The 16,569-nt window shown below is 37.6% G+C and overlaps 1 protein-coding gene across 8 annotated transcripts in view; it reads right to left on the bottom strand.

Moving 5' to 3' along the window:
- The window catches only part of EPHA6 (EPH receptor A6), a 498,846-nt gene that overhangs the window by 156,083 nt on the left and 326,194 nt on the right, over positions 1-16,569 (bottom strand). For 7 of the 8 annotated variants that reach the window (XM_015297990.4, XM_015298005.4, XM_015297999.4 and 4 more), the window contains exon 6: positions 3,858-3,982. In XM_015297990.4, coding sequence (XP_015153476.2) covers positions 3,858-3,982 — 125 coding nt within the window. Of the gene's footprint in view, positions 1-3,857; positions 3,983-4,600; positions 8,583-16,569 lie in introns of those variants that run through there. The other variant, XM_040664038.2, reaches the window with a different exon arrangement.

Raw genomic sequence — 16,569 nt, 5'->3', positions numbered from 1 at the left:
TGAAAGGATTTTTTTTTTCTAAACGTACTTTGCTATTTGTGGAAGATATTAACGGACTGTAAAATAGAATGAACAGATAACAGACTGTAGAATACGGTAGATATCCTATATCAACAGAGAGAATTTGCAAATGTTTGGTATATATGAAGACTACAAAGAAGATCTGTGAAGAAATGCTTTTCAGAGTACATCTTAGATGTATAAGGTGAAACACTTAATGGGTTCTTTGTGTATTGCTATAAGGACTCACTTACTGTCTAATGTGACAAATGTTGCTAACTGCGGAGTCTTCAGAATGATTCAAAATCTACCAGAAATAAGACATTTCCACTACTAAGCCTCAACATACAGTATTAGTTCAGGATCACAATACTCTATCTCTGATTACAGCACATAAATATTTATGCGGTTGAAAACTTTCAGTCTTCATTGCAACAGAAACCCATAGCATCTTGGACTGGTTGCATTCACTGCACTTTTGTCTGAAAAGCTGCAGAAAAGACTGAACCTATGTCAGCCAACTACACAAATATACACGAGCACATTCCCAAATAAGAAATAAAAAATAATAATCTGTGGTATTGGATTACAACTAATTTTATTTTTTTTTAATTTTCTCAAGATTTTCACTTTTAGACTGATAGAAAGGCAAACAATATTTTGTTAAAGTTATGAGTCTGCATATTTTGGAGTAATTCACTGAAGAAATTAAGGTCATATGGAAAAAGGTGCTTTAAAGCACTCAAATTACTAGCTGCTTTTTTGTATTTTTAAACTAATGTATGGCTTCCATGTTTGCAGTTTATTAATAGCATTGCATAACTTTCCTTCTATACTTCTCAATTACATGGTACTATTTTTTCTCAGAAGATATGAATCTATTTTTCACAGAGAGATTGTGGGCTTGATCTTTCTATGGTTCTCTGTGTGCAACTTGTTGCCCGAGACTACAAATATAACTGTCACGCATACTTTGCACAGTCTAGCCTTTTTCCCTTGTTCTGCTTGTTCTGGATATGCATGGAAGAATGCTCCTGTGTCTTCTGGGTTCACCATTACTAATTTATGCTACTTATAAAGTCACTGGAAGCAGCCTCATTTTGTGGAGCACTCACTGTATTTTGTTAGATGGTTCCTGGATTTCTGTAAACTGACAGATCTTTCATGAAACCTTGGGGGCACACAACCAAAAGTGACTTTCATTTATGAGCTGTAGAATTCCTACTGGTTATAACCAGAAGACAGCATGCTGCCCTAAAGTCCCCAGTGTCTTCTTGATAGTTTTGCAAATATCACCCTGGAATCTTAGATATTCATGCTTATAAAACTTTAAAATCTTGCAGAGTTTCTTAAAGTTAAGAAACTGATGCAACCTGTTGAGACTTCAATATTGTTTATATTTGATGAAGACATTCAAATTCTTATATTGTAAGAACAAAACCTCTTATATTTTTGAATACAAATGACAGGTTAAAAGGGATATGGATGGGACTGCAAAATCTGTTGCTTTTTATTCATGTGTGTAACAGTACCTAAGGCAAATGGATACTGTTTTCTGCATTTGTAATGTCTCCCTAAGACATTAAGAACACTTCTGAACTTTTCATCCATATATCATTTTTGAACGTCAGCTGCATTTTTTAACTCTCCAAGAGAGGGAAGTCTCTGTGGTAGATTCCTCCCATTTAACACATTTCTTGTAGTTCTGCAGCATCATCCCTATTTTGTCACTCGTCCTGATAAAACAAATGCTGCTATTTTCCTCTTCTGTGGTCACTGGGAAGCCTGAAAGATGATGCTTGCTGTACACACACCTGACATATACAGACTGTGCTATTTTATATACGGAGTTTTGAGGTGAAGAAGAATGAATTTGTTAAAGCCCAAGTGACTACTTTCTGGCTTTGAGGTCCACCTATTCTTTTTTCCAGTATACAAATCTCTGGAGGCATTCAAGGCCAGGCTGGATGCGACTCTGGGCAGCCTGGTCTAGTGGTTGGCAACCCTGCACATAGCAGGGAGGTTGAAACTTGATGATCATTGTGGTTCTTTTCAACTCAGGCCATTCTATGATATGATTCTATGAAATCTTATTCACATTTGGCCACTGTAGTTACCCAGTGGTATAGTTGTAATCTACGCTTTGACAGCAATATTTAAATATAAACAAAGTGGATCAAAGTTGTATAAAATCACATTTTGTAAATTGATGATGCAAATCAGCAGAGTATTGTGCAGGACTAGATTATTCACCTCTCTGCTCTAGAATCTGGTCTTGCAAATCTGTCACATAGCTATTCCTCTGCTCAAATAAGTGACCTGCTTACTGTGGGAGCTGGATTGTATGTCTCTCATTCTACTTATTACATAGCTTTGACAGAGGAAAGCACACCTGTTCTAACTTACCAATAAAAGGTGTACTCAAGAGCTGTGCATGCAGGCCAGTTAGTGACTTAGGGAGAAAATAATTCCTGTACTGGAAAATGCCAGCAGTGCATTTATCTCCGCACACCCAAGAGCATAGAGAAGTTAATAGTTAAAAAAAATACTCTGTAGGCTTTATAAAAGTACAGAAAGTAGTCTTTTTACTGTAAAAACAGACTGAAGTGTAAACTGTAGAAACAGACTAAAGTGTAAACAGACTAAAGTGTAGGTATAAACTCTACAAGGTGTAGGTCTAACTTTACTAAGGTGTAAAGTGTATACAATACTCTATTTTAATTCACTTGATTGTTGTTTTAATATTGATAAACAAGAAGTGGTCAGTGCAAATCATAGTGTAGTTTACTATGGTAATGGATCAAAACTTGAAAGAGCTCCACTAGTGCATGAAAATAAGTTTATCTTGCTTTGGCTACCAAATATTCTAAGCAATCATCTGTTTCCTCTCTCTAGCTATACTATTTAAATTGTTTCAATTTTTTTCAAGCTTACTCTTTTTTTTCTGCGTCATTAAAGCTGCATAATCTCAATAGAGAAGGGCAGCCAAGGAAGGAAATTCTGATATTTACAGAGCCTAAAATCATTAAATCTGTTTTTCATGTCTTGGCTTATATTGCTGTTCTTTGTGATCTTCTCACTAATCCATTAGGCTCTATTGTGACTTTCAGATGGGGACAGAGAAACAGTAAGAACAGCAGCATGTTACTGCTTAAGACACAGACACAAAGATTTTCCTTCCTGTATCTCTATGAATAAAGCCACCGATTAACATTAAGTTTTATACTTGTGCAAGATCCTGTAGCTAGATGAAAATGATGAAATGTGTTTTCTGCTTTGGGAGAAGCAGGCTTCAGATTATGCTTTCCTAAGACATGTTGTATCTTTTCTTGTAATGCATGTGGTTGTCCAGTTTCATGTGAAACCACATAATTTTGACAAAATACCAGAAATCTGATAAAAATGCATTGCAGTTTCTATCCCTTGCAACCCTCTAAACAAGGCTGATGGACTCTATCATTTAAGCACAGATTATTGCAAAATAATGCCACAAAATTAAATCAAATTTTGACATTCACCTTCGTCATACTGTTTCAGTGTCATTCCAGTATAAAGTTTTTACAGTTCATATATCAAAATATGTTTGAGTATCTGATCTGTTATGTTCATAATTGTTGCTACTATGAGACAATTGTATCCACTGCCTGCTTGCTCTACTTGGTTCTGACATGAAACAAGACAGTCATTAACAAGTCAGAAGTACAACAACAAAAACTCAATACAAAACAAAATGTCTACTTATAAAGCATTGTACGTGGGATCAAGTGAAAAGTTTAAAGTACTTTTTAAATATTAAAAATATGAAACATATTATTCTTTAGGATCTGAGTTTGGGTGATGCTGTAAGTGAGACCTACTTTCTCATAGTACTTGATCTCGTAGTCCAGAATGGCTCCATGGGGAAAGTCCGGCTCTTGCCAGGAGAGGGCAATGCTGTTTTGGGAAGCCCAGTCCTTCCTTACCATACCTATCAAGGAGGGTGCTGAAAGGGAAAAGGATAACTACGGGTTAAAGACAAAGTACACTGTTTATCCTTTCAACCTACGGTCTTAGGATACCAACCCGAGGTAACTTTAAGTGACCTTCAGGCAGAAAAGCATGACAGATGGCAATTCTCAGGGAAACCATATAACCTGGAATTAATGTTTCAAGTACACACCAGTAACTCCTTTATTAAAGTGCAGTCCAGCTTCCGAGAAATGGCTATATACAAAAATTCTCACCCAGAAAGAAGTGCCTGAGTCAGTCTCCACCACTGTCTGTGCATGATCAGGATGTGCTGCTCGCTCTGAGGACATCACATCCAGAGCAGTGCTGTGTTTCAGAGACAGTAAATTCTAAACTCAGGATACCCTATGTTAAGTGTCATAGTTCAGCTAGAGTAGGACAAACATTTGGTGTACTCCTTGGGGTAAAATAATGTGACACAACCTAGAACAGGCATAACATATTCCGTTCCTGCCACCTGGGCTGGCAGAAGCAAGAGAATTGCAGTCCATAAGGGTAGTGGCTGTGTGTATTCAACAGCTGGCTTGTTAGGGGAGGCCAGGGCAGCAGCAGGGTTAGGGCAAGCCATGAAAGCAGAGGTGCCTCAATCTACCTGCAGTAATCAACGCCACAGGGCTGCAGCTGCGCAGTGATCAGGACCCGCTTCCAGCAGCTTTCAGAAGGGGCCCAATGTGGGTGGATGAACCCAAGAGCAAAGCTATCTCACTGTAGGTTTAACTGATTTTGGGTGTTGGATTTGTTGCCCTTTTGGAAAAGAAGAATGTAACAATGTCAAATGGGGCAAAAATTCAATTACAAGAAACTCTATTTGCTTATTTTATTAAACTGTAAGGCAAAAGAAGTCTAATACTCTCCAGATACTAGAGCTGCTTTACAAGTATTGACATGAATTTTTCTTAAATGTAACAACAAAACCTGTCACATCTTTCAACAGTCTTGAAGACAATGGAGAAAGCTGAACAAATAAGTTATTGAACAGCACATCGGAGTCCTACCAGCTTCCTGAGACTGCCCCATATATATATATGGTTCTTTTAGCGGTTTACACCTTTCCCTATTTGTCACTGCAGTAACATATACCACTTCATTACACACCCTCCCCCATTCCTCTTTATTATGAATCATACTCAACCTCTTCTAAGTTCCTAAGGAGCTGTCTCTAAAAATAACATACTTTTATGGCTTCGGTTTTTATCTTTTGAATAAAGGAGTCTCCCTAGTAAAATGAAATAGGAATCTGCTTCTAGTCACAAAATTCCTCACCTCTGTTTACTTCCCTGTAAATATTTCAGAAAGTTTAAGAAATGAAATCAATAAATAAACTCTAGAAACAAACACTAAAGAAAATAGAGCAGCTTGTTTTCCTTTGAAAGAAGGGAAGCTCTATGCACAGACACACGTATAACAATCTCAGTTTCTCTGTGGCAGAGAGACAGAAAATAAACCTTTACCCACTTACAGTCCTTCCTGTGGATAACTCTTCTGTGGTACAACAGCCCAGTCTCTATGATGGGATAAAAAGCTAACAGCCCAACAGAAAACAACCAAAAGAAGAAAAAACTACCAAAAGTGATATGAAGTGGACAAAACAGAGCTTACACAGGAAACCTTCCCCCACCCATACTTACACCATTTTAACCACAGGTCTGATGCAAGGGAAAGAGAGAAAAAAAGAATCCTGTCTTGCTGAATAAAGAATTAGTTTACTTTTCAGGAGGACCTCAAACAGCATCATATAACTGAATATAGCAAAATAGACAAATAAATGAATAAAACACATTCAGAAGTTCTGGGACAAACTATGGGTATGTATGACTAGTCCCTCAGTTAAACTGAAATTTTTATTCTTGAAAATTGAGGGTGAAGCAGAGTTCTAGTAATATTGCTCTGGGGTAAAATCAGCTACTCCAAGTTGGGAACAAAGACAGAGTTGTTGAAAGGAAAACAAAAAGGCAGCAAAAATGGATTTGTATTCATGAAACACTAATCAAGAGCCTATGAAGACAATTGCTCATATATATTTGTTTACTATTTGTAGTCTTGAGTTATTCAGTGGCATGATTTACAGGTGGAGGCTAAGGGAGCTCTGCAGATTAGTCTGATCCACCCTGAGTGCCTGTTCATGCCTGAGGGACTTCAGCTGAGCCACCCTCACTAGCACACCATGGCTTCACCTCTCTGCAGCGTGTGTTTATTAATCCAATAGCCATACCCTTGCAAAATGTTTGAGTACGACTGCAGAAAACACTTGATCCTTCTAGGCTTTTTAAAATATAGATTTCTGGTATTACATTTCTTCAAATTATGACCTAACGTTGGTAAGCTTTTCATATGCACCACATGTGGTGCATTTTTCTTTGGGTTCTGCTTTCCAAATTTCTACAACAATTTAAGTGTATATTCTGTCTGAGTTCACTGCAGTAACTCTTCCATTCGAGCAGGCAGCCAATGTCTTCTCCCTGAGAAACAACTCAGGAGCAAAATAACGGAAGATAATTACTTCAGCCCACTTGTAAAACAGCTGTGCTTGACCTGTACTTGAAACTGAAGGTCCCAAGCTCACATCATACCTGTACCACAGTGCCAGCACTGCATCCTATAAATCAAAATGTGAAGGTGTGCGTGTGTAAGGCTCTGGCTACTGTGTATTTGTGACTTTTTCTAATAAACAACAACAACAACAAAGCCTACACACCACAAACAATACAATAAAACAAAGCCAAAAACCTAAAGAGTAACCATTAACCATTTCTTATACATTCAGAAGGATACTACTATTTGTCATACAGAATTTACCTGTTGAAAAGATGAAATAATTACTTAGAAAAAGAAATGGATCAGAGTCAGAAATTAGACAAATAAGACTAACTAATAAAAAGTTGGAGCTAAATGTATTTCTATTTTTTTTCAGTGACTGTCATTTTAAAATTAATATTTTCACTGGAATAATTTCAACTTCTTATAACATTTGTTCAGCAGAACAGAAATTATTTAGAGCCTAAAGATGTTATCCATTCGTTGTTAGAGCTCTCTTTAACTCGAAATTTGTAAGATGGGGAAATCCTATTTGCTCATATATTAAGACTGCTGAAATGTTCCTATGATGAATCAATGGGAAGTTCTTTTAATTAGTTTCTTCAAATCCAGTAACTGCAGGAGAGCTCTAATTTGGTTAGCCACTGAAACCATTTGAGGAAAAAAAAAAAGCTTGAAACCCAGCATGACTTTTAATCACTTTAATGGCAGCATTTTCTTGACACTGGTAGTAGGCTGAATGATGGTTTCTGGCTCTTGATCTCAGTGTTGATCTCAGTTTTGTACTGAGGATTCTTTGCGCCATCTGCTCTCTATGTTTTCCTCTACACTGTTATAAAATTCTTGAATTGCAATGAGTCATCTACAGTGCTGTCAGCTCCTGTTAATTTAGTCTGATAACTTTCTTTGTCTTTTCAAAATTGAATTGAATGATGAATGTTCATTCCCCAATTCAGAGTGAGATTATTTTATTCTAAATGTCTTGGGTTTCTTTTTTTTACTGAATCTCTTTCTTTTCTCATGCACTATATAGGAAGCAGAAAATGTGTATTTTAAATGATGGTTGAAATCCATTTTTTATAGAAACTTTCTCTTCTTCCTAGATTGACTTCCATTATCTGTAGTCTCTGAATTCAAAACAGGTGATCTACAGGACTTCTGAAGCTTTTCCCCCTTGCCCTGTTTTGTAATTTTCCAATTTATTCTCTCATATTGTTAAAAGTGGACAAAGAATTTCCAATATTTCTCACAAGTTTTCCAAACTAAACAACTTGGATATGTTGTCTGCTGAGTATGAAGAATCTTCAAACCCAGCAGCAGCTGATGACAAATGCTCACCTGATGTCTGTTTCTGGTCCACTCTACCCCTCTAGTATTTCATTTCAAACCTTATTTTTCTAGTGAAGAGAAACCACGTCAGCTCACTGTCATTTTACTGGATGCCAGAACAGGCCCTACTAGAAATCTGTGAAGTTTCTTGTTAAAGAAAACTATCAACCAACAAACAAGATAAGCCACATGATTGTTGTCCCCTTTCTTTCTTTCCCATCTGTTTTGGCCAAGGTCTATGAAGTGCCAGCAGTCATTTGGATACCATCCTCATGAGAAGGCTAGGGACCTCCATGTATAAAATACTGCCAGTGGGAATGACGTGGTTTAATTTAGACACGCAATTTTATACCATCACCATTACCAGTAATAATCTGAATTGTGATAATTACATGCTATTTTTCTCAAGACCTCTGTCAGCTTCAAGACATAGGAAAGACCATGCTCACCCAAATATAGGGCTTTATCAATATTTTTGGAGTAAGGCTTTTCCAACAAATGAGGGAATTCAGCCTGCTCCCTTCCTCTTCTTTCTCTCCTACCTCAGCCACTTCCCAAATGCAACTGAGGGAAAACACTAAGGCCCAGTCAGCAGATTGCTTCTCATTGAGCTCATTAATTGAGCACTTTTTGTTTCCCATGATATAGTTAGAAGAGGAAACATGCTTCAACATCTTGCAAGGAGCCTGCTTTCCTATTGTTCTTTCATTAAGAGAAGGACTGTTGCAAGTGGAAGAAATATCAATGCTATCAGGAGTAATCCAAGTTGACCTTGGTTTCATGTCTGTGTTGATCAGAATACAAAAGAAGATGGATTTACTGTTTTTTAAAAGAAAGACACATTTTCAAGATTATGTCACATGTCAATTGTATGAATTAATTTACATAGGAAACTATATGTGAAACAACAAGAGCTATGGTTATCTAATTAACCAATAACATTCTACAAAAATTTTAGGAAATTAATGAAACAGACTATGGAGTAAATACATTGAGTTTCCAGTGGTTTCTCCTCCTTAACCATAATACTAGAAAGTTCTTTTGTAAACTACTGATAATAGATTTTAAAGTAAAATGTGGTCTAGATTTGTTTCTCATTATAAATGCAGCTATATTTTTAAAGGTGTCATTTTTTAAATCCAGTCATATGTATGCAGTGTTTATAACTGTTCATCATACATATGTACCAAGGTACAGTATTTTTCATACTGTGTTCTCCCAGCCTAGATTCTGTAATTGTATTAGAATTTTTATACTATTTGACACTAAGTATGCTTTTATATTTTACACAGCAATAAATGAAGTCTGAGTTTTTATTCATGATCCACAATTAGAAGCATTTTTCCAGACTTGGAAAAACTGTTATTTCAGGGTACTGTAGGAAAAACATATTGATTTTACTTCTAATTCTAGAAAGTCAGTAAGGTAGGTAATAAGCAATAACAAGATGTTTTCTTAGAGGTGACATTTTATTCCAGTAACAGAACAGGAAGTAATGAAATAACATTTCCTGATCAATGATAATGTCTTCGGTATTATTGGCATTTGAGCTATTTGTGAAGGAAGGATTTACCAGAGAAGCTAAGAGGTCAAAACTCTTCAGCCTTCATTAGTAATGCCACGTGTGAAAAATATTCTCGGTCAACAGACAAGGATGCAGTTGTGCTGCCTATTATTTCCAGCAGCCTTTGTTCCTGCAATATGTTTATTAGCTCCCCAGCAAAGATACTTTTCATTCTTTCTTTCTTCTGTGTTTGCTTGTTAATCTTTCTATCTTTGTAGGACGAGGGAAGAAACGCTATTTTATGAGTGAGAAATGTGAAAGGGATTCAGGAGACTTCACTTCTGTATTCTTTTCTGGCCATGCTCTGGAGATTTTCTTTAATATTTGTGACTGAGCTATCATAACCTACAATGTAAATGTTATTACCTCCCATTATTTCTGGTACGTAAGCACTTCCATGATAGAAATGTGTATATGAGGGGCTGTATATAAACCTAAAAATGTATAAAATAAGCATAAGTTGACACAGAAAAGATCCTGGAAATAGGAACATAAATTAAACTTCTAGTAAAAATGAAACTTCTAACAAAGATGTGCCTGTCCATAGCTGAAACATCTTTGGGTATATGCTCGATTCAGTAGGAATTATTTTTCTTATCATTTAAGGCTGCTTCCAATTAGTATAGGGACTAGATAAGATACTTGATTCTTCACATAATAGAGTCTCTTATCTTCCTAATCATTTCAGTGCTAATTTACAGTCATAATGCTCAGAAGGTATGTTATTACTGGTGCTAACCTTGGAGTTCAAAGTTGAATATGCACTTCTCCTGACAATGCATTAGAACTAGAAAATTAACAACTTTGGTTGTAAAATTGTTTTTACTTTATACTTTTTCACTAGTTCCCTAAAGGCTTGCATTCGAAAGACAGCATACTAGTACACTTCCTTTGAAGCATTCCATTTATTGAAAAATATGCCTCCAGCAAGCTATAATTACAATCTTTCCCTCCATTTTAAATTCTTTCCCCCTGCAGATTTTCTTTGCTTGCTCAGAAATGGTGGATAGAAATCAAGTGAACTTAATCCCATTAGTAAAAAACAGATTCTGCTACAGTGTTCTGGGCTAAAGGTCACGATAGATGCAACCTCAAAATCTCCTCCAGGCTAAATGCAGATCCAACAGCATTTTTATCTGCTACATTCTGTAATGCAATTCTTTCTTCCTTGCTGCTTAATTTCTTTCCCATCTATTGTCGGACTTATAGATTAAGACAATTATTATTCACCCACGTAATTTTGTAACACTACAGACTCTCTTTCACTTACAGAATGTGCTGCCACTCATTATTTCACAAGCCTGAGACAGAAGCATGGCTAGATCTTTACCTCTAACAGGATTTATTCAGTCCCCGTTTCTTCAAAATGGATTATATTAAAAGATATTCAAAATAAATTCTATAAAATATAGTCTTATCACCTGCCAGCCTGCATGAGTGTTTTGTTCTCTCCCTCAAAGTTGAAAGTATTGTGAGATATACTGCATGATAACCAATACAGTGAACAATTTGAAGTACTTTAATAATGTGATTTTGTAAATTACAATAGTTACAATAATCACACAAATCTTTTCCATAGATGTATGTTTTAAGGAGCTGCCTTATATACACCCCGTATTTCTGAAGCAAATAGAATAAATTCGTTCCTGAACAGCTTGGTGAAAATTTTCAGGAATTACAGACAAACCAAACAAGTCTGTAAAACCAAAAAGGGCCACATGTCATATACACGGAAAGCACCATTTCGGCCATTTTAGCAAAGACCTCGTGTGGATCATCTGCATAGCAGAAGTTCACACCCAGGGAGCCTTCACAGAAAGGTAAATCCACAGCAAAGTACTGTTGGAAAAAACTGCTGGGAACTGTGGGAGCAGCCCTGACCTGTGGTAATGCTGATGTGGTGAGGGTGGAGCTGGGCAGTGACGGCAGCCAAACACCCTGCATGTGTATAACCTGTCATTTGGGAGCAGGGCCACCCAAGAGTGGGGTGGACAAGGCACCTCAGAAGGGTGTGGAGTGGCAGTTTGCTAAGGCTTCTACAGGTACCTCAGTCAGAAAAGGAAAGTCCAGGAGGGTGAATGCTCAGTTTCTCCTGACCCAGATGTTGCCATTAAATGTTGTATACCATTTCAAATTGGTGTGCATGCTTTTGGGGAATCATGCCTGACATGTAGGATTCCTCCCAGAAACAACACCAGGGTGACTTAAACGATTTCCTTTCTAGAAAACCTGTCCTAGAAGAGAAAGAGGTGGGAGAAATTGGTTTATCAGCAGAATCAGGTTGCAACTGTAATGATGTTAATCAGCATGAAAAAAATGAGTTGCAGCTAATGTGTTATGTGAGTTATAAGTATCATGCCAGCACTGCTAGGTGCCCTGTGATGTGGCGACAACCTGTGGTGACACATTTGTCTGAAGAACCTTGTTTTCAGCCTGGGAATTGGTATAAATGCATTGGAAATACAACTTGAGGTTAAGAAGGTGTCACTTATTGCAGCAAGGTGTCATTATGGCAACAGAACTTTAAGTAAGTCTCATTCAGCAACAGCCCCTCCAGGGTCAACTGGAACCAAATTGCTACACAGAACTTCCTGCTGCTAAATTGATCACAGAAGTTTGAAAATGAAATTAGCAGGTTAAAAAGCACTAGGAAATCTGCCATCTTTTCACTCCATTAATTGCTAGTCATCCTGGGATGTAGCAGATCAGTCTAAAATATACATTTGAGAAAATCTTTCCTGCTCTTGTTTATACCAAATATGAGTCTGTGTGAGATTGTAGGTCATTTTCTGTCTAACAGTACTTTATAGGTCAGAAAGAGGTTTTTCTTTTAGCAAGAAAATCATGAATATTTTATTTGAACATCTTATCTGAACCTTCTGTAAAAGCTGTTTGTTGGTATGTGCAGAGAATGACATAGCTGCTGTACTTTAATATTCTCGTGTAAAATATGTAAGTGCGTGCAGACATCTGATACTGACTTAAATGTACATCTTCAATCAATTTTTGCACAAATTTTGGTTTCAATAAAGTATTTAACTATCATTGTTGTAAAATAAATATGCCTTCATAAATTAGTTCTCCCACTGATGTTATAAACAAAGTTACATTACATATATAAACGTTAAAAAGATTCCAAAGGTATGCTGTTAACTGCTCTTTACAAAAAATCATTATGCAATGATAAGGGCTATTTTTTTACTCTGCCTTTGAATGCAGTTTTATGTGAAGAGTCACGTATCTCTTCACTGTTTAGCATGTAAACCTGTGCACAGAAAAGCACATCCTTTTAAGCCCTGGCATACAGACTCAGAAGATCGACAATGAGAAGCACATCCAGAAGGCTGGAATGTTACTGGTTTGTACTTGATGTATATCAATGAATCACTGAAAAACAGTGCTGCTGTCTCGTGGTCAGTTTACAGTCAAGTAGGGTGGAATTCATTTTACTTGACATAAATCATTTAAAAGCTGTGCTTTTACTCTGGCAAGTTGTCATGTTTCCCCTCTGTAGCTAGAGAGATACAGGCAACTCAGTTTGAGGGCAGTTTCTCATACCTCTCATTCTCAGACACCATCTGAAGAGAGCACAGACTGCACACTAGAACTGCCTCTGTAAAGATTGAACTTCAAGGTGACTGCCAGTAGAGCAAAGCTACCTCCCTAGTTTCAGCCGTGGTGTCTGATATATGCGTCACTACTAGTAGCACTGAAGCTTCAGACAAAATCAGCCATGCCTTTTATTTAAAGCTGATATCTAGAGTGATGCAAGAGCTATTTTAGATATGTCAACATCCTAAACAAAATGCTTTTTCATTTGGGTAGATCTATAGATCCATTGTGAGCTTAAGAGTTTTCACTAAAACACCAACAGAGAAGCCTAGAAATGAGATCAGAAAATGGGCAGTAAAAAAATCTTTCAAAGAAAGGTTTAGGGAATCCTGGGAAACTATAGAATAGCTTTTCAAAAAGAGAAGCTTCTTCATCTATTATCTACTAGTTAGCTTGTACTTTTATACTTACTGCTTATATTCATGCTCATACACTGATAGATCATCTACTGACAGAGATCTAAGCGAGAAAGAAACCTAGGTACGCATACTTTCAGATCAGTGCATCACTGATTTTCATGAGCCTGACTTTTATTTACAAGAAATTAATTATGTGATGACTGCCCTCTTAACAAGAATCTATGAATCATCAGGGTTCTTCCACTATGCTCTTTTGGTATTTCTATTATTTTTTTTTTCCCCCGTGTTAATCAGCTTTGGTGTTCTTCAAAGTTCTTTGTGCGGAACTGTGTCCTTATAGATTTTTTTTGAAGTCTACTGTTCATCTCCCATCTTTTTGCCAAAACAGCTTTACAGAGGTGTTTCCTGCAGAAAGGTAAAGTAGCAAAATCTGTGGAGGGTAGCTGAGCTCTACAGTCCTTCCCTTCTCAACTTCTTGCCCAAGAGACAATGCCTAGGACACCTGCTGACACACAGACAGTTTGCACTCATCATTTTCTAGAGGGTACCATAAAAACCTATGTCCTCCCAGAAGTTAGGAAGTTGAGAGACATTCAGACAGGAAATAGAGAAAACATATCTTATTATCTAACATGCTACTGAACACTGACAGAAGCTAGAAGAGTACATGAGGGGAAGTATTGTTTGATTTTCTTTCCATCAGTGTACCTTCCTGCCTACTGTCAGAGACAAAATGATGGCCCACATTAACTGATTAGAGAAACTTCTGTTTAGCTCAGAAAGGAAAGTTTGTTACATAACGCTATCCTATAAATTGTTTCCTTCATCGCAGTCTTGACAGAGGGAAAACATCCCACTTTGCAGCTTAGGCAGCAGTTGTAAGAACTAATGGCTCATATCCACACAGTACATTAGTGATGTGCAGCTGTGTGCTCTGGAGCCAACTTTTAAGTGCTTGATCCTCAGAATAGAGGGCACAGATGTAAGCTGTAGTGAAGTGCCCAAGCTCCTTAAAACAGGAAGTTCAGAGCACGCACAGAAAGAGAACTTGAGAATTTAGAAAACTTTCAGTTTGACAACTAATTTAGGTACATACAGGAGTTGAGTACTGTTAGAATTAGACAATGATAGTGCACAAAATTGTTGCATTAGAATAACTGAACAATAGTATTGTTCAGTCTCTTTTACATTTCCCATAGGTAAATCTTCCTATTTCAAATCTTCCCCAAGTATTCTAAAAAATTCTCCTCAACCAATGTAACACTTTGTTTTGTAATTCATTAGGGAGCTGCTCCTTACATGCCTCGCCCTCCAGATTCTTCACTTGTTGTAGCCCTCCTTTGGACACTCTCTAATAGTTTTATGTCCTTCTTATGTTGTGGCACCCAAATCCACACACAGCGCAGGAGGTGACACTGCACAGTGCAGAGCAGAACGGGACAACCCCTACCCAGTGGCAGGGCTGGGCCTGACGCACCCCAGGGTACGGTTGGCCCTTTGGGATGTCAGGGCATGCTGCTGACTCACATTCAATTTATAGTAGACTCCCAGCATTACACTGCTTTATTTGCATCTCCATTCATCCTTACCTAGAGGGCCTTAATCCTGCCAACACCAACTGCTAGGTCCGTACAGCCCAGCCCGTCCCTCACACACATTGTCACCACCCCAGCCTCCACTGCCCTGCCTTTACACTAGCTCTTTACGTTTACTGTTTAAAAAATAGTGGTTAGTAAAACCTATTCTTACAAAAGTATAAAAATAAATAAATTATACAGTGTAACTTCATTACATCTTTCTAATAATATTATTCTGCTAGCATAGAAACCTTCTGTTACAATATACCTATGGAAATGAATTAATAACAAATGGACTATTTCTTTATTGCAGCTGTTTACCCCAAGATATACTTGTTATCATTTTCAGGAACTTACATCAATGGTATTAATTTGCCAAGACATCATGCCAACTCTGCCTTAAATCATAATTTTCTATGCTTCACTAATGGTCATAATCAGATTCTATTACTGGTGTTGATTTAGCATCTCACACCATGGGTGGTCAGACAGACTGTGACTGGGTTTGTAACTGCTCATGTAATGCAAGTTGATCTTCCCCTGAAATGTCTTTCCACTCTGACTGAATGCACAAAGAGCTGAGGAAGAACATCTGTGGGATAGCTAAACCATTGGCTAACAAGAGAGGAGTTGGTTGTCCTAAGAATGAACTCCTCTACTCACAACAACTTTGAGTTTGCTGGTGTTTCATTATCAGTCCTCACTTGCTAGTCAGTTCCCATCATACTAACACCAGGGGATTCAGATCACTTAAAATAACGTCAGTAACTTAAAGTTACTTCTAGCATCAAAAAGGACTTCTAAAGTTAGGTGCTCTTTAAGGACGTACAAACACTACAGAGAAATAAGGCCTCCAGATGGAGATGAAGAGCACTCATCATAGATGTCTAAAATTAACAAGCACCCCAAACCCTCTTTGGTGCCCCACTGAGCAATGGAGGCTCACAAACATACCTCCATCAGCTAAATGGTATTTTGTCTTTTATAGCAGCTTGTCTAGAGGCAGACAATTTTTCTTTCCTCTAACAAATAAATAAATAAATCCTGCTCCATTAACTTCTCAAGTACTCAAACAAATAAATAATCTGCAAAAGTCTACTGGAGAAAGTAAATAGCTAAATTCCTCGTGAATATTATAAAACAGCCCATTTTAAAAGTATTATGACCTCAGACTGTGTTGTCCATGCCCCTGCATCTCTTCTCTGTGTCTGGACTTGGAAGACAGAGCTGAAACACAAGGTGCCTACTGGTTTTTCCTGCAGAGATCAGAATAAGTGAGGCAGATGTTGCTCTCTGCATCTCTAGTAATGCACCTATTCAACTGGAAGCATCTTATATGCTGCATGATCAGCAAAGGTACAAGAAACACATTCAAGAAAGACAGAGAGCTGTTAGAGAGGGTCCAGAGGAGGGCTATGAAGATGATCAGGGGGCTGAAGCACCTCCCCTGTGAAGTAAGGCTGAGGGAGCTGAACTTGTTCAGCCTGGAGAAGAGAAGGCTGAGGGGTGACCTCATTGCAGCTTTCCAATACCTAAAGGGAGCCTATAAACAAGAAGGGAGTCAACTCTTTGAAAGGGTAGATAG

Source organism: Gallus gallus, chromosome 1, assembly GCF_016699485.2.
Source record: "Gallus gallus isolate bGalGal1 chromosome 1, bGalGal1.mat.broiler.GRCg7b, whole genome shotgun sequence".
Lineage (NCBI taxonomy): Eukaryota > Metazoa > Chordata > Aves > Galliformes > Phasianidae > Gallus > Gallus gallus.
The sequence above is the reverse complement of the archived record's forward strand: the minus strand, read 5'-3'. Positions and strand labels throughout refer to the sequence as shown.